Raw genomic sequence first — 26,810 nt, 5'->3', positions numbered from 1 at the left:
GTGTGTGTGTGTGGGGGGGGGGGGGGGGGGAAGGGGGATTGCTGTTATTTGATTTAGGCGTTAGAAATGTATTCAGGTAAGCTCCATTTATCACCCGTGAGTTTGCGGGTCCCCTTCCAAAGTTTGGAGAAGATTGTTATGTCAGCCCGACGAACAGGTAGTTCAGCTAAGGAATCGTTTGCAGTCTGGGGGCAAAGCCCGTCAGAGAAAAGAGCAGGGACTTCGAAAGGGCGTCTGGTCATTTCAACAGACCGTCATGACTTTAAAAAACTTTCTTGGGTTGACACCTCATCTTGTGAGCGATTTTGTAAAACTTGGAGGTGTTGAGGCGTCAGTGAATGTCTCGAGGGCATTCGGGGGTGCCCGTTGGCAAAAGGGCACGGAGGGGAGGGGTCTCAAATGTTGGCGGCTGCTTTACCTTGAAAGTGAAACGTGGAACCGCAGGCAGATGCCTGCTGCTTGCAGGGGGGTGTAATCTTGCTGATGACGGGCCAGCCCAGTCTGGTCCCACGGCGGGTGCTGGGGCGCGTCAGTCATAAGGGTCAGCTGAGCCGTACTGCGGTGTTCATAGCTCCTCTCTCTTCGTGCTGCAGATGCCCGGACCGCAAGGCAGCACCGTCTTGAGAGGGAGATGACTTGAGTGGCTGGCTTTTGTCTCCACGACAATGTCCACGAACAGTTCCAAACAGCCAGTGCCTCCTGCAGCTGGACCCCTTTCCAACACAACCTGCCAGACGGAAAACCGGCTTTCAGTGTTTTTTTCCATCATCTTCATGACAGTGGGAATCTTGTCCAACAGCCTTGCCATTGCCATTCTCATGAAGGCATACCAGAGATTCAGACAGAAGTCCAAGGCGTCGTTTCTGCTTTTGGCGAGCGGCCTCGTGATCACAGACTTCTTTGGCCACCTCATCAATGGGACCATAGCCGTCTTTGTCTATGCTTCCGATAAAGACTGGATCCGCTTTGACCAGTCCAACGTCCTTTGCAGTATTTTTGGTATCTGCATGGTGTTCTCCGGCCTGTGCCCACTTTTTCTAGGCAGTGTGATGGCCATTGAGCGGTGCATCGGAGTCACCAAACCAATATTTCATTCGACGAAAATCACCTCCAAACATGTGAAAATGATGCTGAGTGGCGTGTGCCTGTTTGCTGTTTTTATAGCTCTGCTGCCCATCCTTGGACATCGAGATTATAAAATCCAGGCGTCGAGGACCTGGTGTTTCTACAACACAGAACACATCAGAGACTGGGAAGACAGATTTTATCTTCTACTTTTTTCTTTTCTGGGACTCTTGGCCCTAGGTGTTTCATTCCTGTGCAATGCCATCACAGGAATTATACTTCTAAGAGTTAAATTTAAAAGCCAGCAGCACAGACAAGGCAGGTCCCACCACTTGGAGATGGTCATCCAGCTCCTAGCCATCATGTGTGTCTCCTGTGTTTGCTGGAGTCCATTTCTGGTAAGAGCCTAAAGCTTTGACAGTTTCTGCTTTCCGGGGTTTTTCCGTGTTCCATTCAAGGTCTGTTGCCTTTTCAAAGTTGTGAGTCTGGAAGGTCAGTCTTTTAAAGGCTGGCATTTGCTCCTCACCAAAATCTATTTCACCACTCATCTCTGGCTTAGAATTAAGCTATGTATTGCACACTGGGTTGTTTTCTCACAAACCTTGAATGGAAAGACATGTGCTGCTAAGCCCTTCTAACCATAGTGCTACCTGCTTGCAGTGCAGTGTGGTTTTAAGAGAAGTAACATTTTTAATGAACTTAATATAGTCGGTTCCTAAAATGGGAAAAGAAATAACCAAGTATAATACAACACTGGAACAGACTCCAGGAAGTCTTGGTAGAAAGCTAGAAAGTCTTCTAATTTGTAGACAAGGCATAAACAGATAATGACTGGGTCTCCACTTGCAAAGGGTGGTGATAAATGGATATAATTGGATAGTCGGGTGAATTATATGGCTAGTTCATTAATCACAGAACAATGCTGTCAGTCCAGGAAGAGGTATGATTGGCAGAAGGGCCCAAGATCCTTCCTTTGTTGTTTCATTTAAAAAATAAAATAGAATTTAGCCAGCAGCGATAGGTAATAGCTTGATTTTTATTTGGAAATCAAGGCTAGAGGAAAGGAATTAGTGACAAACATAAATCATTCATATTACCTTCCAGATAGAAGACAAGAACAATCATATTTATGATAGAGAAGTATGATCTTAACTTCTTCCGGCATTCTGCTTTATCATAGAAGGAGTGACTACGTGTCATGAAGGAGGAAGTAGGGAGTGCATGACAGCAAAGGTTATTTTCCCTCCTTTTTCTGTGACATTGGGAAAGTGGACAGGTGTCCAGAGATGGTCATACAGGTGATGCAAAGGTCAAAGCAGCGGGGGCACAAAGGTGGGGGGAGGACAGAGGTTGTGGACATGCTTTATGTGATAGAATGACGGTACTTGTTACTAACACCGTTTTCCTAAGCCCCAAACAGGCCTGTTGCCCCAAAAGTGCAGATTTAATAAACAACCGAGATGATGCTGATGTACACAAACATGTGCAAGAGCTGCTACTGCAGATATCCTGTGATTGAGTCGATTTTATCTTGTAGAGGACGCTCTGCTTTTCTAATATTTCTTTATCGCTGCTCATATTATTGGCTCACAATCTGAATTTGGCTTCTCGAATTGTTAAATCATCCTTTCTCCCCCGCCATGCTGTTTCTGAGTTGGTCGGATGATCAAGACCCTCCTGAGGGAATAGTGAGTCTATCTGTGGCTGGCAGCCTTTGGAAACCTGGCTGTTATCAATTTAGGAGTCTTTAGGTGAGCCCCACAATGACCTGCTCTTTGCTTTTGCTAGAGTTGCTTGAATTGAATAATAGAGACCAGTTCTCACAACACTGGGAACCACTTCAGTGCTCATTTTCGAGACTTTTAATTCATGCCACTTGACAAGAGGAATTTCCAGAGGGCCATGCTTTTTTTTCTCTCTTAGTTACGTTTTGAAATTAAGTAGTTTTACAAAATAAAAAGTGAATCTGAGTGAATTGCATTTAATCTGGGAGTTGTGAAGGGAATATGAAGCGAGAAAATAGGGCTGAAAAATGTTTAAGCAAACTTTTATAACAAAGGGTCGGAGTTCTGGAGAACATCTTAAAAAGAATGAAATAGTACGCTAAATAAGAGACAGATAATCTGGCACTGAGGTGATCATTTGTATTTTTTTATTTACTCTGAAGCATCTTTAACTTCTGTCTAGTTCTTGGTTTTTGATTTTTTGAAAAACAGGAGTGATTAACTCCTGGACTATGGAAGGAAGCAAGATTTTACACTCTTGCCACGAGTATTTTTGAATGTATGTTTTTCTCTATTTTTTTCTTGGATTTTTTTGTTCCCTTCACAGTTTGGATAGATATTACAATTTAATTTATATTTTGAATATATTTCCTAGTAGATGCATAGTTCCATTTCCATGAAATATTTTCTGAGGTCTACTTTCTTTTTATGAATCATAACATCAGTGATATCAATGTTGTCTATACTTCTGAAATGCTTGTGAGTATGAAAATTAATTCTGTGTTAGATTCATAGTAGGTGCACCACAGATACTCCTTGATGAGTTGGTATTTTGAATTGTTCTAAGTATTCTTTGCATTTATGGTTTCTTTTGTAGATAATTGGGTCTTCATGGGTATTTCTAACTGAAAGGTTTATAACTTTGTGGTTTGGACATAAGTGCCAGGGGATTAAGTGAAGGTCATCAGACCAGTATAAATGGAACCCTAGTAAAAAACAGAATTGAGAATACCAAAATAGCACTCAACACTAATACCTCAGTTGAAGTGTTTTCCTTTTTCCGCAAATATCTAAAAGGATTTTAAAAATAGGTGTTGATGAGTGAGCCATAATTTTCCTGCTCACCTTGTATTTTAAAAGCTTCTTACTTTTAACAATACCTTTGAGTCCAAGTTTCTAGATACACTGTAGCAGCCAGGGCTTCCAAGTCAATGTCTATACCATAGGTCTTTTTTCTGGGATTGATAAGTGTGAATTGTTGCATTCATAATTTGAATGAACATCTGCATGCACTCTTTGACTTGAGTTCATGGTCATTTTCCAGCCTCAAACTGGAACAAATGCAGAGGTACATACCCTAAAAGGAGGAAATGAATAAAATGCAGATGATGGTGTCTGTGCTTGACAGGAAGTCATGCGTCAAAACTTAGCGATAGTGGCACAATTTTTAAAACCATTTACATTGAAATTTATACTTAAATGTATGTTGAAGAAAATACTTTATTAGTTTTGTCAATTGAGTGTTAACAAATTCAAAGGTAAAATGACCACGGTGTTGTTTGGAGTCTTTTTAATAGATGTTTTTTTTTTTTTGAACCTCACACTCCCCCTTTAATCAGATCTCATGCTTGACTTTATTTTTTTAAGTGGTTTGGGGTTTACAGAAAAATGAGTGGAAAGCCAGAGAGTTTGCAAACACTCTCTTCACCTAGTCACCCTCATTATTAACATCTTGCTTTGGTGTGTTGCATTGGTGGCAATTGATGGGCCAGTGATGGTACATTGTGATTAATTGAAGTGTGTATTTTACAATGGGATGTTCTCTTTGTGTTGAACATTCCATGGGTTTTGAAAATGTATAATGACATGCGTCTACCATTACAATATTGTACAGATGATTTCACTGCCCTAAAAGTCTCTTGTGGCTTTAACAGAATTTATTGTGTTTTATTTTTTTCAAAAAGGGAAAAGTACTTCCTCTCACCCCCAGTAAGGGAAATTCTGAAATGTGATACAAACCGTAATGTTTGTTTAAAATATAACTTGTTAATCACTTTCACATTTTGACAGTATCTGGGTTTTATAGGTTTAAGCATGTTTAACTCATACAAATTTATTTAATTATGTAATCCCAGCTGAAAAACGCAGGAAACTATATAACAGGCACTTACCAGATTACAGTTTCATTTAGCAACCAGCTAATTCTAAAATCTTGGAGCATGAAACGGCCACTATAAAATTGTCTTGTGTGCTTCCTGGGTGAATCTCTTTGCCTTAATAAATAAATCTTGAAGACATTTTTTGTTATGAGGGCAAAAAAAAAAAAAAAAAAAAAAAGACCAACACTTAAAAATTTTTTCTTAATATTCTTTATTTTGACCTCTATATGGGTAGTAATTCTTTTTTAGCGCTCCATTTCTAGAATGTAACCCTAAAAGGAATTAATTATTATTGCTATGTGTATTTCACCTATTAGGCAGAGCAATAAATACTTGTTGACTGGTTGACTGTAACTTAAGTAGTATGAATGTCAAGAGATTGGAAATGATTGACCAGAATATGGATTCTGAGTTTTGTAGGTAACAGTCAAGCAAATACTGAAACCAAATGTTAATTTTAATCTGTTCCCTAATCAGGAACAGTAGACTTAAGGCACTCTTAAACTTCAGCTGTCTTAAAGTAGAAAGTCATACACTTGTTTTACCCTCTCTTCAGGGATACAGAATCATTTTAAATTGGGAAGAGAAGTATAAAGTATACAAAAGGTAAAATGATTTCTTATGTAGGTGAGTATACCCAAGAATTATCATGTCTTGCATATGTAGAGTTCCAGTTTGATTTTTCTAAGGTTACTCCTGTGCTAATATTTCTAGTCAACGTGGTTAAACATTATTTGGTCACTAAGGTGTTTGTGAGATATAGATCAAAGAACTGGGTGGCTAATTGAACTTTGACTGAAATTACTGAGGGTATTGGCTTCATAATGAACAGGTCTTAGATGGCTAATGGCAAGTGATGGAGGAGCATAATATCACAGAACTTTTTGACTGTTGTTGAAGATTGCTTTCTTTGACCTCCGTCAATATATTGCAGAATGGTGTAACAGAGATCTATGTATGTCTCTCATGCACTGGCTCAATCAAAGGATGGTCAATGGATGTATATTTATATATTTTAAGAGAAAAGAAAATGTGGAAAATGTGTAAACGTGTATATACATACATTTGTACATATATAGTATGTATTTATACTGTGTATGTTTTTATGTACATACATACATGTGTACATACAATTATTTCCCAAATTAAAAAATAACCGATCCACCATTAACTCTGATTACATCAAATAAGAGAGCTTCTAATGGATTGCATTATAAAATTAAAAGCAAAATGGATTTTTTTTTTTTTGCAATGTTGTACTAGATCTTGGATCTTTTTTGGATTTCTGCTGATTTTAGAGCCAATATTGTCATACATTTTTTAGCCGGATTTCTTTGTGAAGTGGGAGTGTCTTTTTGTTTGGAAGATGGAAGCAGCCACAAAGTTGTCTGGATTCAGGAACTGATGACACCTGTGTTCTACTTCTTAAACAACTCAGGTGCATACAATTCATATTCAGGACCAAAGGCATATTTTAGAGATGTTTTCATGGAATTCAGGCTGCTTTCTCACATTTGGGTGGGCATGGAGTGCGTGGCGTGGGATCAATGGCCATGGTTGGCAGAGAAACTGTTGTGGGCGATTTCGGAGCACCCTCCTGTCCCCGAGGCTTGGCGTTTTCTTGCCCAGAACACGCTCCTCCTGACGTCTGTATGACTCTCTCCCTCCTTGCTCTCTGGTAGCTCAAACAATACCTCCTCCCTCCAGGCTGTCTTTAAAAGCACCCTTTCAGCCGGCCTCGGTGGCTCAACCTGTAATCCCGCGCCTTTGGGAGGCTGAGGTGAGTGGATTGTCTGAGCCCGCGGGTTCGAGACCCGCCTGGGCAGTGAGACCTCATCTCTACAATAAATAAAAAAATCAGCCAGGTGTGGTGGCGCATGCCTGTAATTCCGGCTACTTGGAAGGCTGAGGCGGAAGGATCGCCAGAGCCCAGTGGGTCGAGGCTGCGGTGGCCGGGAGTGGCCGCTGCACTCCAGTCTGGGCGACAGAGACTCCAACTCAAAAAAAAAAAAAAAAAAAGCAACCTTTCTCTCCTCCGCCCTTCCCCTGCCTTGTTCATAACACTTAGCAGAATCCAACATCATAGTATATATCTCTTTGTTTATTTAACTGTCTGGCTTTCACCCCTAGCATGTAAACTCCAGGAGGGAGAGAACCTTGCTGATTGCTCTTATCTTCAATTTCTAGACCAATGCTTAGCAGGTAATTGGGGTCAAGAAGTATTTGCCAAAAGAATCTCATGTCAATGAGGGCTCAATCAGTGGTCATTCATTTCCCCATTTTGCTGAGGAGGTCAGGACTTGCTTGGTAGACTCTAGAAGCACTTTTAATACTTTGTGACTCGAGGATTGTCTGATACAGAGAAAGTCTCTATTCAGAGGTACCCTGAGAAGATCCGTCAGAAGTGGAATCTTGGAGAATCTTGTAAAGTTTGAATCCAGGACTTGAATTTAGGAGTTTTGTCAGCATCTAGAGGAATATCTTGGATAGACGAGGCTGGGCATTTTATTTTGTGACATTACACTGATTTGTTTACATGTTGTTTCCTTTGTTAGTCTCAATGGTCCTTGGTGGCTTTATTCTATGTTATTAGTTTGTGTTTTAACTACTAAAAACAGTGGACCCTTAATCAGTGTTTGTTGAATGAATAATATATTGAACCAAGTATTGAACAGGAGCTATTAAAGGTCAAGGAAATTATTAGGCAGCAGAAATTTTGATCGGTTTTGCTCCAGAGTCTTCAGTACTGCCTGTTTCTCTAGTCACATGTATATTTTTTCATAGGGTCTTTATTTTTTATTAGTTGTTTATCTCTGAGGGAATCATATCAGGGAACAAAAGGGAAAAATTGCTTTGAGTAAAGACTTCCAGAGAGCCATGTTCTTTGTTATAAAGTGAAATCTCCATTGTTATAAAGTGAAATCTCCCCGGTAAATGTTGAAAATTTTCTGAAAAATGGGCTTGCTTATGTCTTGTCTGTACCAGCTGACTGAGTGAATGTATATGCCTCAGTTTGTATTGCTAACGAGACTAACGGTTTAGATAGGTCTTGTCTTCACAGAGGATTAATTCTTAGAAAAATCCAATGGACCTTTTCGGTGGACAATGTGGTAATCCGCTCAGCTCTTCCTCTGGGTGAGTCTTGCCTAGAGAAATTTCAGCTGAAGGTAGCTGCCTCACCCAAGGTGATGTCCCCGTTCCTGGAGTCAGCGTGTGTGCAGACACAGGTGGAATTGGAATACAAATGCTTGCCCCTTGGCCTCATTTGGGACATTTCTGAAGGGCTGTTCACACTTCAGTTCACACTTCAGGGCTTTTGGAGGCATCTGCTGAGGACTTTGCTTGCATCTGCCTTGCAACTCTTGTCCTGTCCAATCCTGCTTCCTTTCCACCCCTCCCTCCAGCCCCCCCAAAAGCTTCCCGCATGTAGATTTCTGTCTCCAAGTCTATTACCTGCAGAGTCTACCTCGGGGAAACCTTTTAGAAGGCTATTTATTTATATGTGATTCTTCATAGAAAGTATATTACACATAGGTTTAGACTGTGATTTGACAAACACATTGAGCTATATATTGGCTACATATATGGAATCGAATTCATGTGAGGTATAAAATGATCTCCCTCCAAGGAAGTGTATAGTGTAACTCTGGTCCAGCAAAAGTCAATTTAAAAAAAAGACACTGCTAGGTTGAGCATTTACACAAAAATCTGTGGCTTTGGATGAGCACGGTGGTCTGGAATACTTTGTTATTTTAAGTTTATTTACTCTTGGGAAAACATGACGGTTTTTAAGGAGAAAGACTTATAAAAATGCTCAAAGATATCATAGACATGGAGACGGCACTTACAAAGCATTGCTTGAATGACTTAAGTGTAAACGAATCAGAAACATGTGGATTACATTTATATTCTCATGAACATAAAATTCTTCTGGCTTCATGTGTTTTGGGCTTTTTATTAAGCCCCAAAACATTTGAAGAACAATTCAAGATGTTGATGTGTCCCGAATCTCTCTAAGTTGTCAGTTGTTGCTTTATTTGCTTAGACTTACCCTTACAGATGGTATATAAAATGTATTCTTTTTATGTTTGCTTTGGAAAGTATTTATAGCCACACCAATGTCACCTGGTATACCAATGTCACTTATTTGTATTCATTGAGGACTTCATCCAATAGGCGAAATTTGTCTTTTTGATACTTGTAAATATACCTCTCAAAGCTTGTGTAAACCTGCCATTCTGTCTGTTTTCTGTTCTGGGTGTAAGAGTGCTAATGCCACAGGGGAGTGGACGCAGTTGTGGTTTTCTATAGACAGGGAGGAGGTTTTTCTCACACCTCCTCAGCTATTGAATTCCCGGATAAAATTCAGACTGTGGAATGCCGAAATGGAGTATGGTTATAGTACAATAGTGAAGGAGACGGAGACAATTGGATTATGTAAAAATTTTAGCTTTTTTGTGCACTGTCTCAAACTAAACCTTCCCTTGAGAATGGTGTAGCTATTCAGAGGACAGTCTGGGGATGAGTCTCAGCCTAACCACCCCTTAGCTGTGACCTAGTTTTGCATATCTGTGATTATAATAGTAGTACTTATTCAGAGGTACTTGCAGTATCAGATGATTTGACGTCCCTAAAAAAAATCTCATCACAGAGTGGCTGGCACATAGTAAATGCATGACAAAAATCCAAAAATAATCAGAAAGTCTACTGGCATTATTGCTGCCCACCACCTCAATGAAAAAGAATCGTTTGTGTTTAGTTCAGATGTTTCTCATTTTCTCCTCCACTGGGAAGGATTGGTTGCAGTAGAAAGGAAGAAAGAAGCTCATAGCTTCAGAAAACTCTCTGAACATTTCTACTTGAAGTTTCTGATTATTGCCTATTTCACTGTCTCAAAAGAAGTAAAGATGTTGCTTGCTAATCTTTTGCATTTCATTCTAATTCAAATGTCCTAATAATTTGCAATTATGACTCTAATAATTTGTAATATATTAATTTATAAATATTTGGAATCAAGTTAAAATTAGCAAAAAATTATTGGGACCACGAAGTATAAGACACTATGATCAAGGTTGTGGTACCAGGGTGTAAAAGATAAAAGCTCTTTTCTCAAAAACACTATAATTTAGTTGAAGCAAAAATACATGAGATATTAGGCTTCGAAATGGTTAACAGTCTAGGTGTAAGTCCTATTTCTTATTCAAAAACTCACATGCATTTTGGCCACGGGACTGTAACCACTCTGTGCCTGTGTTTCCCCATATATAAAATAGGTGTAGTATCAGTACTCACTTTATACGGTGGTTGTCAGAATTAAGTAAGTTAGTATATGAAAAGCATGAAAGATAATGCCTGATATATAATATGAACCCTATGTTTCAGTTATTATACTATTATAATTGTTGTCTCTGTTACTATTTAATAATGTTGCCAGCTAACAATTTTTGTCAATGAGATGATTGAAGGCACTGTGTAGCTACTTATTAAATGAATAATGGGAATTATAAAAGGGAGCGGTCACTTCTAATTTGGGGATTTACAAGTAATTAATTGTTTATTGATTTGACAAATATGTATTGGGCACCTACCACCTGCCAGGCACTGTTCTAGATATTAGAATAAAAATTGTGGTGATTTAGCTGTTCATAATATCTATGGCCTTAAACAATGGTGCTTTAGAAAATGAAGAGAAGAGAGATAAAGGGTATTGAAATATGAAGATTCTACATTTTGTTATGACAGAATGTTAGGTATTGTAATGAATGGTTGTGGATGAGATTATTTTTGATACATTACAAAGGGGAAAATTTCTATGGGATATCATTTAGAAATGTGACTTAAAGTCAGTTCATGTAAATTGTAAAAACCAATGAGAAAGCAGATAATAATATGCATAATTTCTAGGACCAGAAAAGTATGCAAATGAGACTCTTTAATATTTGGGCAAGACATTAGCAAGGTTAGAATACAACAGGTTGTAATAAGCTAATATTAAAAGATAGAAGATTTTTCAAGTAATGAAACATGAGTAGTAGAAAAAATAAATCAGGTAATAAGGCTTAATAATTCAAGTTAGTATTTTGTATTATATTTTTATAAGAAAAGTGACTCAGAATATAGAAGAGAAGTTGTATGTGGTGGCTCATGCCTGTAATCCCAGTACTTTGGGAGACCGAGGCAAGAGGACTGCCTGAGCCTGCGGGTTCAAGACCAGCCTGGGCAGCTTGGTGAGACCTCATCTCTACAATAAACCAAAAATCAGCTGGGCGTGATGGTGCGTGCCTGTAGTTCCAGCAACTTGGAAGGCTGAAGTGGGAGGATCGCCGAAGCCCAGCAGATTGAGGCTGCGGTAGGCATGAGCGTGACAAAGTGAGACTCTGACAAAAAATAAACATATAAATTGTGGGTAAAATGAAGCATTACAAAAGCTATTAACTTTTTCTAAGGATTTAAGAAAGTTTCAGAAAGAAAAACAAATTGCTATAAACATGAATAATAGAAATGAAGAAAATAAAGACACTCATTTATGCTTTTGTTTATTCATTAATAATTTACAAGTTGATTTATTCTTCCAGAGAGATCTGGGAAGATATTTCTGAGACCGAGTCTAAGAGTCCCAAAGTCTAGCTTCTCCATTTGATCCCTGGTCTTTGCACTCTCTTCTCCAGCTTCTCCATGCATCCTCTTTTCCTCCTGCCTACTTGAAATATGGGCTAAATACAATGATTTGTATTTTTCTGACTTTGCTTGGGAGCAGATCAGGGAGTTGATGACTTCTTCATAGTAATAGTGAAAAAGGCTCTGAGCACAAAGGTGCATTACCAAGGACTAGAGGTGCTGTGATAATGTTGTAGCAGCAACAGCATCATGGGTTGTTGTTATGGTTATGACCTATCCCTTTATTCTGCTTCTTGCATTTATGTTCATGGCAGGGGTTCAGAAGGCAGAAGGAAAAATAAAGGTCATGGGAATGACAGATGCCAGCCCCTGGCAACCAGCAATGAAGGCAGTAGAAAGCTAGTGGTGTGAGGTGGAGAGAGGCATGCTCATGTTTCAGGAACTCTGTTGAAAAGGCGAGACCGCCTTTAATCTCCGCAGACATCTTCTCCCCACTGAGGAGTATTAAATTTCATGTATTGTGTTCCCCAAGCTGCTTAAAAAGACACAGTGTTTTCTTTAGCTATACAATTTCATTGCAAAAATATATAGTAAACTACACATTAAATTAAAAAAAAAAAATCTTCCAAATCTCCTTATCTAGAGATAACCATTGCCAGCATTCTGGGTGCAACTATCTTTTTGTCCATCTAAAAGGGGAGATATAATTTTAATTCTTTGATTAATAGAGTAGTTAAATATTTTTCTTTCAGTTTGGGGCATTATGTTCTTTCTTTTTGTCTGTGGGTATTTGTGTTTTTACAAATGATTTTCAAGGACTCAGGATAGCAAAGAGCAGGTAAATCTGATATTAAAAATATTTATAGAATCAATTGTTACAAAAGCAATTGCTTTTCCAGATTTATTGCTTGCCTTTTGATTTAGTATTTTAGTTTATAAAAGTAGCAAATTAATAATTTCTTTTGTGGTTACTGCTTTCTATATCACGTTTAGGAAATGCTTTTCTCAGGCTAAGATGACATTTGTATTCACCACCCCTCTCCTGTTATTTTTCTTCTAGTACTTTTGCTTTTTCAGTATTTGTGCTTATGTTTTTAGTAGATTTTTAGGTTATTTTGTTTTATTTGCAAGTTAATGATCTGAATTTTCTTTTGAATGGTTAGTCAGTTGTTCCCAAATCATTTATTGAATGATTATTTCTGCAACTATTTTAAATTCCTGCCTTCATTATATATGGAATTCTTACATGTGCAAGGATCTTTCTGGACCCTTTGATCTCATCCTATTGATCTATCTTTAGCTTTATGTACAGTTATCATCTTCATATTTTTCTAGACTTGTGTTCAATTTATCAGTTACGATACAGAGCTTTCCTTTCCTTGATCCAGATCTATCTCTCCTATAACTAAAGTCATGTTCTGGATAAAAATTTTGTAACTTTCTTCATAATAGTGCTTTGCAATGTTTTATTCTAAGATTTAAAAACTTGTTTTGACTGCAAATATAATCATGTTATTTTCTTTCATAAAAAAACACTGATCTTGAAACAATCATCACTTGCTTTTAATTGTAAAATTGACGTATCATAAAATCCACCATTTTAGCCACTTTAAAGTGCACAATTCAGTGACAGTTAGTACATTCACATTGCTGTGCCACTATTGCCACCATTTTGTACCGCACACTTTTTTTTTTTTTTTGAGTTGGAGTCTCACTCTGTTGCCCAGACTGGAGTGCAGTGGCCGCTCCCGGCCACCGCAGCCTCGACCTGCTGGGCTCCGGCGATCCTTCCGCCTCAGCCTTCCAAGTAGCTGGAACTACAGGTGCGCGCTGCCACGCCTGGCTAATTTTTGCTTTATTGTAGAGATGAGGTCTCGCCAAGTTGCCCAGGCGGGGCTGAAACCCGCGGGCTCAGGCAATCCACTCACCTCAGCCTCCCAAGGCGCAGGATTACAGGCTGAGCCACTGAGCCCAGCTTACAGCACATTTTCATGACCCCTAAAAGAAACCCCATGCCCATGAGAAGTCACCCCCGTTCTCCATTCTGCAAAACCCCTGGCAACCAGTAACCTACTCTCTGCCTTTCTGGAATTGCCTGTTCTGGATATTTCACGCACATGGAACTTTATATTGATGTGGTCTTTCTTGTCTGGCTTCTTTCATTTGGCTTCATGTTTTCAAAGCTCACCTATTGTTGTGGAATGTATCCGACATGTTTCCTTTTTGTAGTTGAGTGATATTCATTTGTTTGAATGCAATATGTTTTATCTATTCATTAATTGATGAATGTTTGGGCTGTTTCCATCTTTTGTCTACTATGAATAATAATGCTAGCAGAAACATTCACGTACAAGCTTTTGTTTGGACGTAAGGTTTTCAATTATTTTGAATATATAACTAGAAGTAGAATTGCTGTGTGTATAGTAATTCTGTGTTTAGCTTTTTGAGAAACTGTCAAATTTTCCCGTAGCCACTGTAACATTTTACAGTCCTAAGAGCAGTATCATGAGTTCCAATTACTCCACATTTTTGCCAACACCTGTTACTTTCTTTTTTATTTTTGTTTCTTAAAAATTGTAACTGCTCTAGTTGAAGTTGTGGTAAGTCATTGTAGTTTTGATTTACATTTTCTTAATGGCTAATGATGTTGAGCATCTTTTCATGTGCTTGCCTGCCAGTATATTTTTGAAAAAATTTTCATTTAATTTTGTGTTTAAAAAGTTTTATTAGCCTATAATTTCTTTGTTTTATGTTATTCCTCTACTTTTTAATAGATGAATTATTCGGATTTTAAAAATTCTTCTTTTTCTAGGTACTAAAATAATGTAAGTAATTTGCATGCTTGCTGCTTTCTGATAATCTGGCGTTATTTCAACATGATTTGTTTTTGACAAAGTTTTAAGATTGTTTTCTAGTTTCGGTTTATTTGAGTTTTTCATGTTTTTCTATTTTTAACTATAGGAAATTTCTCAGTACAAAAACTTCCTACTAATGTTATACTCTCAGTGAAATTATATTCTAATAAGATATTAGAATTATATTCTAATAAAATATTAAAATTATATTCTAATAAAATATTTTATTAATTTCTTGTTCACGAATTTCAGCATTTCTGTTATCTTGGAATTTGTCTCTGTTGGTTCCATTTTCTTTTGAGAGCAAGTCACATTTTCCTGTTTCTCTATCTGTTATATAATATTGAGTTCCATCTTGAACACTGTGAATGTTATGTTAGGGAGCTCTGCATTCTGTTATATTCCTCTGAAGAGTGTTGATGTTTCTGTTTTAACAGGAAACTAACTTGAACAGACTCAAACTGCAAACTGTCTCCTGGGCAGTAGTTCAACTATCTGTTAAGTTCTTTTATCCTTAGCTAGGTTGCACAGAGTATATATCACATATTTATGGCTCAAATGTCAGCCCAAGATTTGATCAGAGTTTATATATAACATTTGGGGCTTCCCCTCTCTGACTCTCTTGTTTTCAGGAGAACTCTGTCCTTTGGCTCTTCAGGCTGGAAAGGCGATGGGTTTCATATCAGAGTTTTAGCCACTCTGCATGGCACAGACTAGGGTGTGTTCTCAGACTATAAACTGTGGAATGGGAAACTCCTTCTTTTTCCAAGCAATGACTGTTCTCTAGAATTTGCCTGCTTTTGGTTGTCATCCAGTGTCTTTAGATAATGTTTTTGTTTTTAGCCCAGAGCTTATAGCTGCTATTTGAGTGAAGGTGGTTCCATACTGGAATGAAATACCACACTTGAGTTTTAGAGTCAGATTTTTAAAAATTCATGTCTCTTATTTTCTAAAATTATTTTTGACTTTTTCAGAAGTTCCATGAAGACATGGTCTAGGTTCGTTTTGCTAATCATACTATTTGCAGAACCTTGTACAATACCTGTCACACAGTGAGATGTGATAACATTTGTTAAATATTGAATGAAATGTTTCATAATCCTGCTATGAACAATGTAAAAATAATATAGAATTTGATTGACATTTTGTCTTATTGGCTTTATTATTTCTGGAATTTCTTTTTTTTTTTTTTTTTTTTGAGTTGGAGTCTCACTCTGTCGCCCAGACTGGAGTGCAGTGGCTGCTCCCAACCACTGCAGCCTCGACCTGCTGGGCTCCGGCGATCCTTCTGCCTCAGCCTTCTGAGTAGTCGGAATTACAGGTGTGCGCTACCACGCCCGGCTAATTTTTTGATTTTATTGTAGAGATGAGGTCTCACCTGCCCAGGCGGGTCTCGAACCCACAGGCTCAGGCAGTTCATTCACCTCAGCCTCCCAAAGGTGCGGGATTACAGGCTGAGCCACTGAGCCCAGAGGTAATTTCTTTTTGATCATATTCTCTCCATTCTAATGTTTGGTATTTTGATTGATTTCTAGATCTGCTGAAGTATGAAGTTAGGCTTTTAATGTAAAGAATAAGGAGAAATGTTGCTTTTAAGCTTGCATGTTTAAAAATGTATTTCTCTTGGTTAATAGTTGGGCTAGTTATTGAATTCTTGAATCAAATTTCTTTTCCCTTAAAGACTTTGTCAATCTTATTCTTGTTTTCACCATTATTTCTATAAAGAAGTTTGAAATCAATCTAATTATTTTCCTTCCTATATGGTTACTTATTTGATTATCCTTGGAATTTATTTTAGTGTGGAATACTTTTATTACTTTTCATTATTATTCTCATGATATACCCTTTTAACCTGGCTCACTTTTTTTCTTTTCTGTCTATACTTTTGTCCGCACATGTGACTACCTTGTTATTTTTCTTATGAAATACTTATTGCAAATATATCAGAGCTCCTTGGTTTATTTCTCATAGTACTTATCTTTTCATGCATCATATTTACCTTTTTCTTTCTTTTATCAAAAAGTTCTACAAAATTTGCCTAGAAAGATGTGGCGTTCTATTTTTATTGCATTTCTTGTATTTTGAAATTTGGTAGTAGTATTTTTCAACTGCGGCTGGGAACTTTATGGCTTTTCTCACCAGCGTCTTTACACAAGTATTATTGCAGTCTGAAGTCACTTGAGGCATTGCTCTGCTTTGAGTAATTGTGGCCCTCTTTAAGAGTGTGTAGCTACTTTGACTCCCTTAACTGTACCAAGAGCAGTTGGGAATAAATGTCATTGTCCTCTAGAGCATGTGCTAGTTTCCACTCTACACTGCAGATAAATTCATGTGGTTCAAACTCTTCCCTGCCCTCTCTGACCCACTCACAACTTTTTGCCCTGATTTTGCCAACTCTGGTGGGTATATGTGATGTTTCTCATTCAATCACTTCAATGAGAATTTGGGCAGGAGGAAAGTAGAATGTGAAATTCAAATCACCTTCTTAACTCAGAGGGGTCGTTGTTACTCTAAAACATTTATTTCTTCTAGTATTCTTTATAAATAAGAAAGCTTGGCCTTAAAATGGACAGTTAATTTTGTGTATAATTTTGCCATTTTGTCTGCAAGATAGTGACCTGAATGGTATAATCAATTATTTTGACTGAGTTGATTTTCAAAATTGAACTGGTGAGATATTTTGGTATTTGAGTATAGTCTAAAAAATTGTAATACCATTCTTATTAATGGACTACAGATCATCATATCATTCAAACAGAACAAATAAAGGTTTCTTTTCCTTCTCTCTCATGCCTTCAGTGCCTCTTGGTTGGGCTTCAGAATTTGGACGTTAAAAAAAATAATATGTTTGGGAGTAACTTTTCTACTTATGTTCTTCTGCCTTTATTCCAATAGCTGTTTTGGTTCTGCCAATTTAGGAAGTTCGAAGTAAAGTCAGAAGTCAGTCAGTAGATGTAAGAACATGCCAAATTAGCAGTTTAGGAAGCAGGTTCGTTCTACTTAGTCCCCAGAATGTGATGCTGACAACCGTGTTCCTCAGAGCCTGTGATCCACCTGTCCCTCATCCAGGCCTATCTAGTTTTGTTTTGGAATTTATCAAGACCTGTGCATTAAGGAAGAAACTTCTAAGAATGTTCCTCCAACCTGGCATATCCTTCGGGTCTGCTTCAAGTAGAAATGCAACTTTTGAGGAAAAGCTGAACTAGAATTGCATATTGAAAGAAAGTACAGTATGAATGCCTTCCTGTCCTTCATTTCCTAGCATAAAAATCTTCCTTACAAATTGCATCAAAAAGGTAGTGACTGATACCTTTATCATTATGCTTGTATTCATTGCAGTGAATAGATCATTAGTTTCTGGTGCATTTTGATTGTTAATTGTTATAAGTTTCTATAATGATATATATTTTGGGTAACTGACATCCAGCTTTCCTGGGAGGTGGAGAAGACGACAGACTGTCTAGGAGTAATTTCCATTCTGTACTGTTGACCTTCTCCCAATTACCTACTTTAGATTTGTTTGTATATGCTGAACGGTCATAATATAAAAAACAGTCTGCTTATTTAGATAGTTTTAGATTCATGTGAGTTGCTGTGTGATCTATTTATCAGGCCATTTTATATTTGTCTGTAAAGATGGTTGAATGACTTGTTTTACCTATATCAATACCCTTGTCTCAAATGCCTTTCTTGAGTCTGAATTCCCATTACTATGACCACAGCACTGGTGCTACCTTTCTTTTGGACCTCTTGGTTTGTTTTACATAGATGCCCAAAACTCAAATTCAAATCAATTCAGCTCATTCAACGTTTACTCATCCATTAAACAGTACAAAGGAACAAGCTGCAATCAATTAAAAATTATGTATCATGGTGATGCATCTGAATGATGTCTGGTGCATTCAGATATACTGAGAAAAGTGATAGAACCCAATGTGTCCGGAGGAATTTCTCTCCTATCCCGCCCCTTGTGCCAAAGGCCAAAGTTCTCAATTGTTTGAGTTAGAAGGATGAAGTTCTCTCTTGGAATTAACCTAACTTTCTGTCCACTGTAGACCACTGGAATCTGGGGGAAACAGTCAGGAGGCTTCTTTGTGGTGGGTAGAGGGAGAAACCTAGCTTCAGGCCTCCTTACTCAGTGGCAGAACTATACCTCCCACCCAGTCTGAGGCGGGGAGGTGGGATAAATGTGCAATCACGACGCCAAGAACAGGTAAGTACTGTTTATTAAATGATGCTTTCATAATTAAAATCAGAACACTTGTATATGAATACTGCTTATGTAACATTTTCCCTTTAAGATCGCTTAGAGAAGATCCAATTGTTTCATAATAAAATGTCGAAATTACATGGCTGAGTATAAAGTCAAATGTATATGTGACTGGTGATTAAAAATCACTTATCTAAGAAGAATCTGTCACTGTAGCATGTTACACTGATTCAAATCTGATTTTCTTTTTATTAGAGGAATTAAGCAACTGAAAATATTGACTCATCCTTACTTACATTTGCAATCTTCTTCATGAAACTCGCTCTGATTATACTAGCTTGCATTTATCTTTTGACAGCTAACTTATAGCATCTCATTCTATATAATCAGAGATTTTGTGCTGTTTTTTTGTGATTATCTAATCTCACAAGTAGATAGGGAGCCCATGAGTAATCGAGACAATGTCATGTGTTTCTACTCTGATTCCTATGGTGCCTGGTACAGAACTTGGAAAGGTTCAAGGAAAATGCAGCTCATCCTTTTGGGTCCTTTAGAATCCTTTCATCACAAACAAAATTAGTGAGTACAACAGCATCCTTATATCTGTGGTTATTAAATGCATATGACCACGGCACTGGTGCTACCTTTCTTTTGGACTTCTTGGTTTGTTTTACATAGATCCCCAAAACTTGTGAATGTCACATAAGGATTTATTATTATTATTAGAGTTGGGGGTGTGCTCTGTTGCCCAGGTTGGAGTGCAGTGGCATGGTCACAGCTCACTGCAGCCTTGACCTCCTGGGTTCAGGCAATCCTGCTTCAGCCTTCCAAGCAGCTGGAACTGCAGGTGTGTGCAACCATGCCTGGCCAATTTTTAAATTTTTTGTAGAGATGAGGTCTCACTATGTTGCTTAGGCTGGTCTTGAACTCCTGGGCTTCTTGAGACACAGAAGTAAAGTTTTTTGACATATAATTCTAAAACTGTAATTGTGGTCATTTAAATGTAAAGTTCTGGTTTAGAATTAATTTTTTTAATTTTAAAAATGTAGGGTACAATTCAGGGTTATGTATACAAATGTTCAAGCAGGTGCCCCTTGTTGATGAGATGTATCCCACCGTCCCCTGGCAGTTTCCCTTCAACTGCCAATTCCGCCCTGCCCCCCGGCAGTTTCCAACTACTGCCAATCCCTTTCTTATAGAATTATGATAATTGTTCAAGGTCCACTCATGAGTAAGAACATATGGTACTCTGTTCTTTGCTTCTGTGATAGATCACTGAGTATGATAGACTCTAAATCCATCTAAGTTGCTGCAAAGTCCATATGTTTGTCCTTCTTTATGACTGCATAATATTCCATTGTGTATATGTACCACATTTTCTTATCCAGTCCAGCTTCAATGAGCAGCACGACTGGTTCCAAGTTTTTGCTATTGTGAATAGAGCTGCAACAAACATGCTTGTGCAGGTATTTTTTTGGTAGAATGACTTGAGTTCCTCTGGGTATATTCCCAATAGGGGGATTGCTGGGTCATATGGAAGGTCAATTTCTAGTTGGTCAATTTCAGAAATCGTCACACTGTCTTCCAAAGAGGTTGCACTAATTTGCATTCCTACCAGCAGTGTAGAAGCGTTCCTTTTTCTCCACATCCTCGCTAGCAACTGTTGTTATTTGTTTTATTAATGATGGTCATTCTTACTGGGGTTTGTATCTCAATGTGGTTTTGATTTGCATTTCTCTGATGATGAGTAAGGCTGAGCACTTTTTCAGACGTGGAAAATATTTATGGCTATGTTTGTTTGTATAACACTTCACATTGTTAGCATTTAGCATCATGAGCAGTTGTATGGGATTACTGGCCATAAGCTATGTCTGAAATTTTAGTTAACATTAAAACATCTTCAGATTTAAGTCTAGATTCATGAGACGATCTCTGACATAAAGAAAACTCAGTGATATTAAGATGGTTGCAATTTGTGGGGAAAGATAGATGTGATTAAGAGGAAGGTTATTGTGTATTCTGTTGCTGACATAGCTTTCATTGAGAGCAATCTTTGAAAAAATTTGCTAAAAAAGTCTATCTTTGATCATTTCTTTAAAAATAATTTTTGTTTCTCGTCTCCCTTTCTGAACATTGACAATGCCCTCAGTCTTCTCCCTTTTCCCACCTCCAACCTAAATAGGTCTTAATTTATCTGAGTATATTTTAAAATTCCAAATTATTTTAAATGGGCAGCTCTGTTAGTTGGCGTTGAATATTTAAAAATAAGCCAGATTTTGCTCAGCTTTTAAAACCCTTTGAGAAATGATTTTTTCCCCCCTCTTTTATTCTGTCTTTGAAAGGTTAAAGCCCCATCCAAGGGGGAGAAGTCATTGCTGAATGTTGTGAGGAGAGTCTGGCTTTGATTAAAACCGGAGGGTGCCACGAGGAACCAGTTTCAGAATTTCGATTACAGCAAGGCAAACACTTATCTTGAAAATGTGTTCATCTTTTACTGAACAGCATGTTTATCCCAAGTGTCTTGCAAAATCTGATGGTTTTACTATCAGGATACTACTGTTTGCAGTCATACTCAGGCACATTTGTAGCTGGAGGATACAGGAATTCTTGTTTTTTAAAGAGTCAAAGTCAAATGGCCTTAGTAAGAAAGCAACTAAAACACTTCCAAAAGTACAGTATGTTTAGAAATATTCAATTATTCAGCAAATGTTTTCTTAGTGCCTTTCCCTGTGTCAGGTGCTAGCTCTCGGTGCTAGACAAGGCAAGCAATTATCCTTTTTCCCATGAGTTTTATTTTTCTACAGGTGATGGTTGCAGTGGGGGTAAAGGTGATTTGGAGAGGGATAGAGTATCCGTAAACAAACACACGTTAACAGAATGGTTTCAAAGAGTGATAAGTACTGGTACTGTGGGTGGGAATGGGCTATTTTAGGTAAACTTAGCTCTGGTGACAAATAGAAGCTAGTTTTGAGAAGATATTGGAGTGGGGTGGTTGGGCAGAGGGAAATGCCTTCACAAAAACCCAATGGCGGCGATGAGCTTCTTATAATGATGGACAAAGCTAAGGTCATTAACTGGAGCAGGGGAGCACAGGTGAAAGGTTAGGATTTGAGGATACAGAGGAGGGTGTCATCAGATTGTCTAGGACTTTGCAGACCATGCTGAGTTTAGGTTAAAATTTGTTTGGAGCTGGGCTCGGTGGCTCAGCCTGTAATCCCGCGCCTTTGGGAGGCTGAGGTGAGTGGATGGCCTGAGCCCGCGGGTTCGAGACCCGCCTGGGCAGCGAGACCTCATCTCTACAATAAATCAAAAAATCAGCCGGGCGTGGTAGCGCATGCCTATAATTCCGGCTACTTGGAAGGCTGAGGTGGAGGGATCGCCGGAGCCCAGCAGGCGAGGCTGCGGTGGCCGGGAGCGGCCACTGCACTCCAGTCTGGGCGACCGAGTGAGACTCCAACTCAAATGTTTGGAACCCATTGGAGGGTTTCCTAACAAGTGGAAGATAGAATCGGATACATCATTTTAAAAGATCACTTTGGCGACTGGGTAGAGGATGGATTATAATGGAGCAGGATAGGCCAGAAAGCTTTTTGTAGAAATTTCAGCTGATGCATGGGAATTCATTTTGGGAGGGAAGGCAAATAATAAACCACTATTCAATACAGATTGGTTTGTGAGTAAAGTACTCACCAGCTTGTAACAAAGGAAACACTTTAAAAATAACTTTTCTTTTCTTTTCTTTTTTTTTTTTTTGAGTCAGAGTCTCCCTCTGTCGCCCAGGCTGGAGTGCACTGACATATTCACCTGCTGGGTTCAGGTGATCCTTCCGATTCAACCTTCCAAGTAATTGGAACTACAGGGGTGCGCCACCATGCCCGGCTAACTTTTTGATTTATTGTAGAGATAAGGTCTCATCATGTTGTCCAGGCTGGTCTCAGACTCCTGGGATGAGGCAACCCTCTCACCTCCACCTCTCAAGTGCTGGGATTACAGATATGAACTACCGCGTCCAGCTTAAAATAATTTTTCTTATGATTTAAAATGCAATTATATTTTGTAGTAAAAATTTTAAAGGCAACATACTTAGTTATATCTTATCTATTATACTCTAATCTCAATCTGTCTATATTTCTTTTGAGTTGGAATCTCACTTTGTTGCCCAGACTGGAGAGCAGTGGCACGCTCACGGCCACCGCAGTCTTGACTTCTTGGACTTGGGTGATTCTTCATCAGCTCAGCCTTTCAAGTAGCTGGGACTACAGGTACATGCCACCATGCCTGGTTAATTTTTTGATTTACTGTAGAGACTAGGTCTTGCCAAGATGCCCAGGCTGATCTCAAACCACTGGGTTCAGGCAATCCTCTCACCTCAGCTTCCCAATGTGTTGAGATTATAGGCGTGAGCCACTGTTGCCTGGCTTCTACTTGGTTAATAATCTCTTCTTCTCTGCTAATTTAACGAAGAATATTTTGATATACATTCATTTGGTTGAAAATATGCAGTCATCTATCTGCATTTTTTTTCTTTGAGATGAAATTATTTGGCTGTCTTTCTTTTTCTTTTTTATTATTAATTTTTTGGTTTTGGTTTTTCATAGCTTTATACTCACACACACACACACAAAATGGGCAACTCCATGTTTTAGTTACAAATTGTTCTAAGTCTTGGCCTTAGATAAATCAGCTCTGAAGTGCCCTATGAATTATTTTAATACAAAAGGGGAATGTTCAGCCATTAATGCATTTGTAATTACAGTATGAAAGACACATGCACATGCATTTATAGGACAGCATGTGCTACGTGTTAGAAGGCATTAAAGACATCCCTTCTGTGGGTTTTAGTTAGGACTTGACTAGAATAAACAACATATATGTATTTTTTTTCCACTATTGGTTTTAATAGTACAGCTCCCTACCATGCAAACTGTAAACCAAGAGCAGGACATATAATTTTATTTCACGACATTTTCCTGCAAAGGCTTAACATATTTTGAAAATTGACTATCTTAATACTGTAAGAAAAGGATTGACAGTGGCGGGAAACTATGGAGGGGAAGGGAGGTGGGATTAACGGTAGTCAATATCTGTCTGGGGATGGGGGGCACACCTCATCAACAAGGGTACCTGCATAATGCATATTTGCATATCTAATCCTTAATAGTACCCCACAATTTTAAAATAAAAAGTATGTATTAAAAAATAAAAATTAAAAAAATAAAGTAAAATAGAATTTCTTCACAGATACACACATGCAATGCATCAGTACAGCAGAAAATGTATTACATATTGTAAAAAAATTCAAATATTCAACATAATAGAAATAAATTTAAAAAGTAAATGTAGTGTTAATTGGAGCCCAGACACCCAAGAGAAGACTGGAAGGGGCCTGAGAAATGTTTTTGATTAGATGAGATGTTACGTCAATAAGGGTACCTGATCTCAAACCAGGCAAAGTGGGGACCAAGGGGAGACCCAAATTTTACCTGCACGATGACCACTCATAAGAAAAAATTGAGTACCCCAACAAAGTGGATCTTTCTGGGGAAGAAAAGAAGAGGGCTTCACCATCGTTAGCCTCAGCAATTCTGACTTGAGAAGAAGCTGTGTTATCTGAGTCAAGGTGCCTGACTTTTCTTCAGATTCTGTTACTGGGAAGAAAGGGTCAGGGTTTGTTCTCAGTTGAATAGGATTTCTTGACTTGGGAAACTGGTTGGAGTTCCTACATTGGCTCCGTATCGACTTACCAGATATTTTTTAGGCATCTACTATATGCAGAGATATCTGGATTTATGTTGTCCTTGTCAATGAGCTGCTTCCTCAGTGGCTACTCCACAACATATGACTATACCGTCACCATCTCCATGAGAGTAAAAAGCCAATCTCCTTAGTCTGTACATGAACTTCACCTCTAATTTAGATGAGTTTGTATAGCCTATGATAGTGTGTGGAAATTTCTCACTATCTGAATTTGAACATACTAACCATGTGTCCTTTGACAAGTTATTAAGGATCTTTGTGAACTACAGTGTTAACCTCTGTAGAATATAGATAATACTGCCTATATCGCTGGTTTACTCAGGTAACACGAGTTTTCACATGATAGATGGTAAGCATCCAATGAAAGGTACTGCATGATTGGTATTTTTACTGTTGTGAACATGATCCCATCTGGTACTCTAGTACAACTCAGTGGTAATGAATGAAAACATTCACTGAGTGCTTACCATTAACGTGTGAACTTATGCCACTTTAATGTATAAACATGACTAACATGGAATCCAAGCCTCAAAAAAAGTGCGTAGTTTGTTTGGGGGAAGCCATGAACAAAACTAGCACTCTTACAAAAGGGCCCTGTGAACAGGTGCCTATGACCTTCCAGGGAACAGCTTTGCCAAGAAACTTCATCTATGTTTAATCTATGCCAGGTGACTAAGGGTAAAGCATTATAGACCAAAGCCCCCCCCAGTTCAGGTACATTGGGGTCTCTGGTGGTCTTTGGGTTTAGTCGAGTAGGTTCTTACCTACAAATTATGAGACCAGATTTTCTTCTAAAAATGCAATTCTCGTCTTTTGATTTAGTTTTTGATTTATGAACTTTCTTTTTACTTTTCTTCCATGGGTTAAATTATCTCATCTTTTCCTCACACTGATTTCTTTTCCATAAACTTGTAGTAAATGCCATTTTGCGTTTAAACCACCTCCTTTCTTTTCATGGTGTACGTTTAAACATGAAAATGTCTTTAATAAGGTCAAGTCTTCTCTAAGATGCCAACCAGACATCACTGGCTTTTGGGATTTTGGACTTTTGTAGTTCATGGTTTAGGGGTTTGGGATCTTGAATCTTTCACTGGGTAACCAACCAGGGAACTCAAAGTCAGTTCAGCACATCTTTTTCATAAAATAATTTACCTGAATACAAAGACCCATTTCTTGTTAATCACATATTTATCTGCTTTTATTTCTGAAAAATTCACATTCTTTTAAGTGAGGCCATTTTTGTGGTATTATTTGCAAAACCTCTTAAGAATACAATGTTTTCCATATAACCACAGTAGAAGGTCTTGACTTTCTGGTATTGCAAATAATACCATAAAACTTGGCAACTTGATGGAAAAAAAAATAAGGGAATTTATATACTGGGAAGAGAGTAGTGGATCGGAGCTGTAGTTTTACAGTAGGGCAATAAAAACACCCCGAGCTTTTGTTGATCATCTAAGGGCAGAAGGACAGTCTTCTGATGATCACTTGCAGACTTACTCTTGGGACTTTCTTAGTGATGGGAGAGTCATTAGTGCAATTTAGTGAAGATTTATCTTCAGTTTGGGATTGACCATGCATAAAGCACGCAGAGGATGTCTCCATTGTCTATCTTGAATGTGTTCGTTGAGTCAAAATAATTTGACCCCTTAAACTGTTTATGTGAAATTTACCTATCACTCCAATGGAATTATGAAGGTACTTATGAATATGTGGATGTACTCTTGTTGTTTTCTTTAGATTACCACTTGAGTCTAAGAATAAAGTTCCATGAGAGAGTTTTGTTCTTGTCCTTTCATAATTTGAAGGCAGACAATGGCCAGGTCCCCAGCACTCACATTCTTGAAACAACTAAGTTCCCACAGGGAGAAGCAGTCTGACCTCCTGCCTTTCACCCTGTCCTCTCTGGCAGGACAGGATGGTCAACTGGTCAGGTGGCAGCCATGGAGGCCAGCTCTTCTTTCTTAATTTTCCGTTCCCCAGCTCTTTAGATATAGTCTTCTTTCATTTTTGCTTTCTGCAATCCTTTCAAGTACCCATCTTGCCTTGTTGATCGAATTGCACTCTGTTCCTTTCCCTTGACTGCAGAAGACTTAATTAATTGAGAGAAATTCTTCATGGAGAAAGTAGATAGCTGAAGTTTGCCCTTCCCAAGCTATTTCAAGGAGACAAATAAAATAATCATTTAACAAATATAAAAGATACAAGGCTCTTGTTCAGCTGGGTACATGCCTATCTGGCTGAAATACTTCTTTATTGCCTATACCATTCTGACTGATTAGTGCCAATGTTCTAAATATTTTAAATATGCCCATTGATAGGACAGATTTTACTAAGTAATATATGCTCACCATATACAGTTTGAAAAATAAAGAAATGAAAAATGTAGGTTCCTTTAAAAGTCTTATTATTTCTTATTTAC

General features: G+C 38.2%; 1 protein-coding gene across 2 annotated transcripts in view; it reads left to right on the top strand.

Annotated features, from left to right (window-relative positions):
- The first annotated feature begins 591 nt into the window (after nt 1–591).
- The window catches only part of PTGFR (prostaglandin F receptor), a 49,117-nt gene continuing 22,898 nt past the window's right edge, over nt 592–26,810 (top strand). Inside the window, exons 1-2 of one of the 2 annotated variants that reach the window (XM_008071350.2) lie at nt 592–1,463; nt 5,505–5,575. In XM_008071350.2, coding sequence (XP_008069541.1) covers nt 666–1,463; nt 5,505–5,558 — 852 coding nt within the window. In that variant the 5' untranslated portion in view covers nt 592–665 and the 3' untranslated portion in view covers nt 5,559–5,575. The remainder of the gene's footprint in view (nt 1,464–5,504; nt 5,576–26,810) is intronic. The other variant, XM_008071349.2, reaches the window with a different exon arrangement.

The sequence above is a fragment of the Carlito syrichta genome, unplaced genomic scaffold (assembly GCF_000164805.1).
Source record: "Carlito syrichta isolate Samal-C Ts95f unplaced genomic scaffold, Tarsius_syrichta-2.0.1 Scaffold314292, whole genome shotgun sequence".
Classification (NCBI taxonomy): Eukaryota; Metazoa; Chordata; class Mammalia; order Primates; family Tarsiidae; genus Carlito; species Carlito syrichta.
This window is presented reverse-complemented; position numbering and strand designations above follow the sequence as displayed.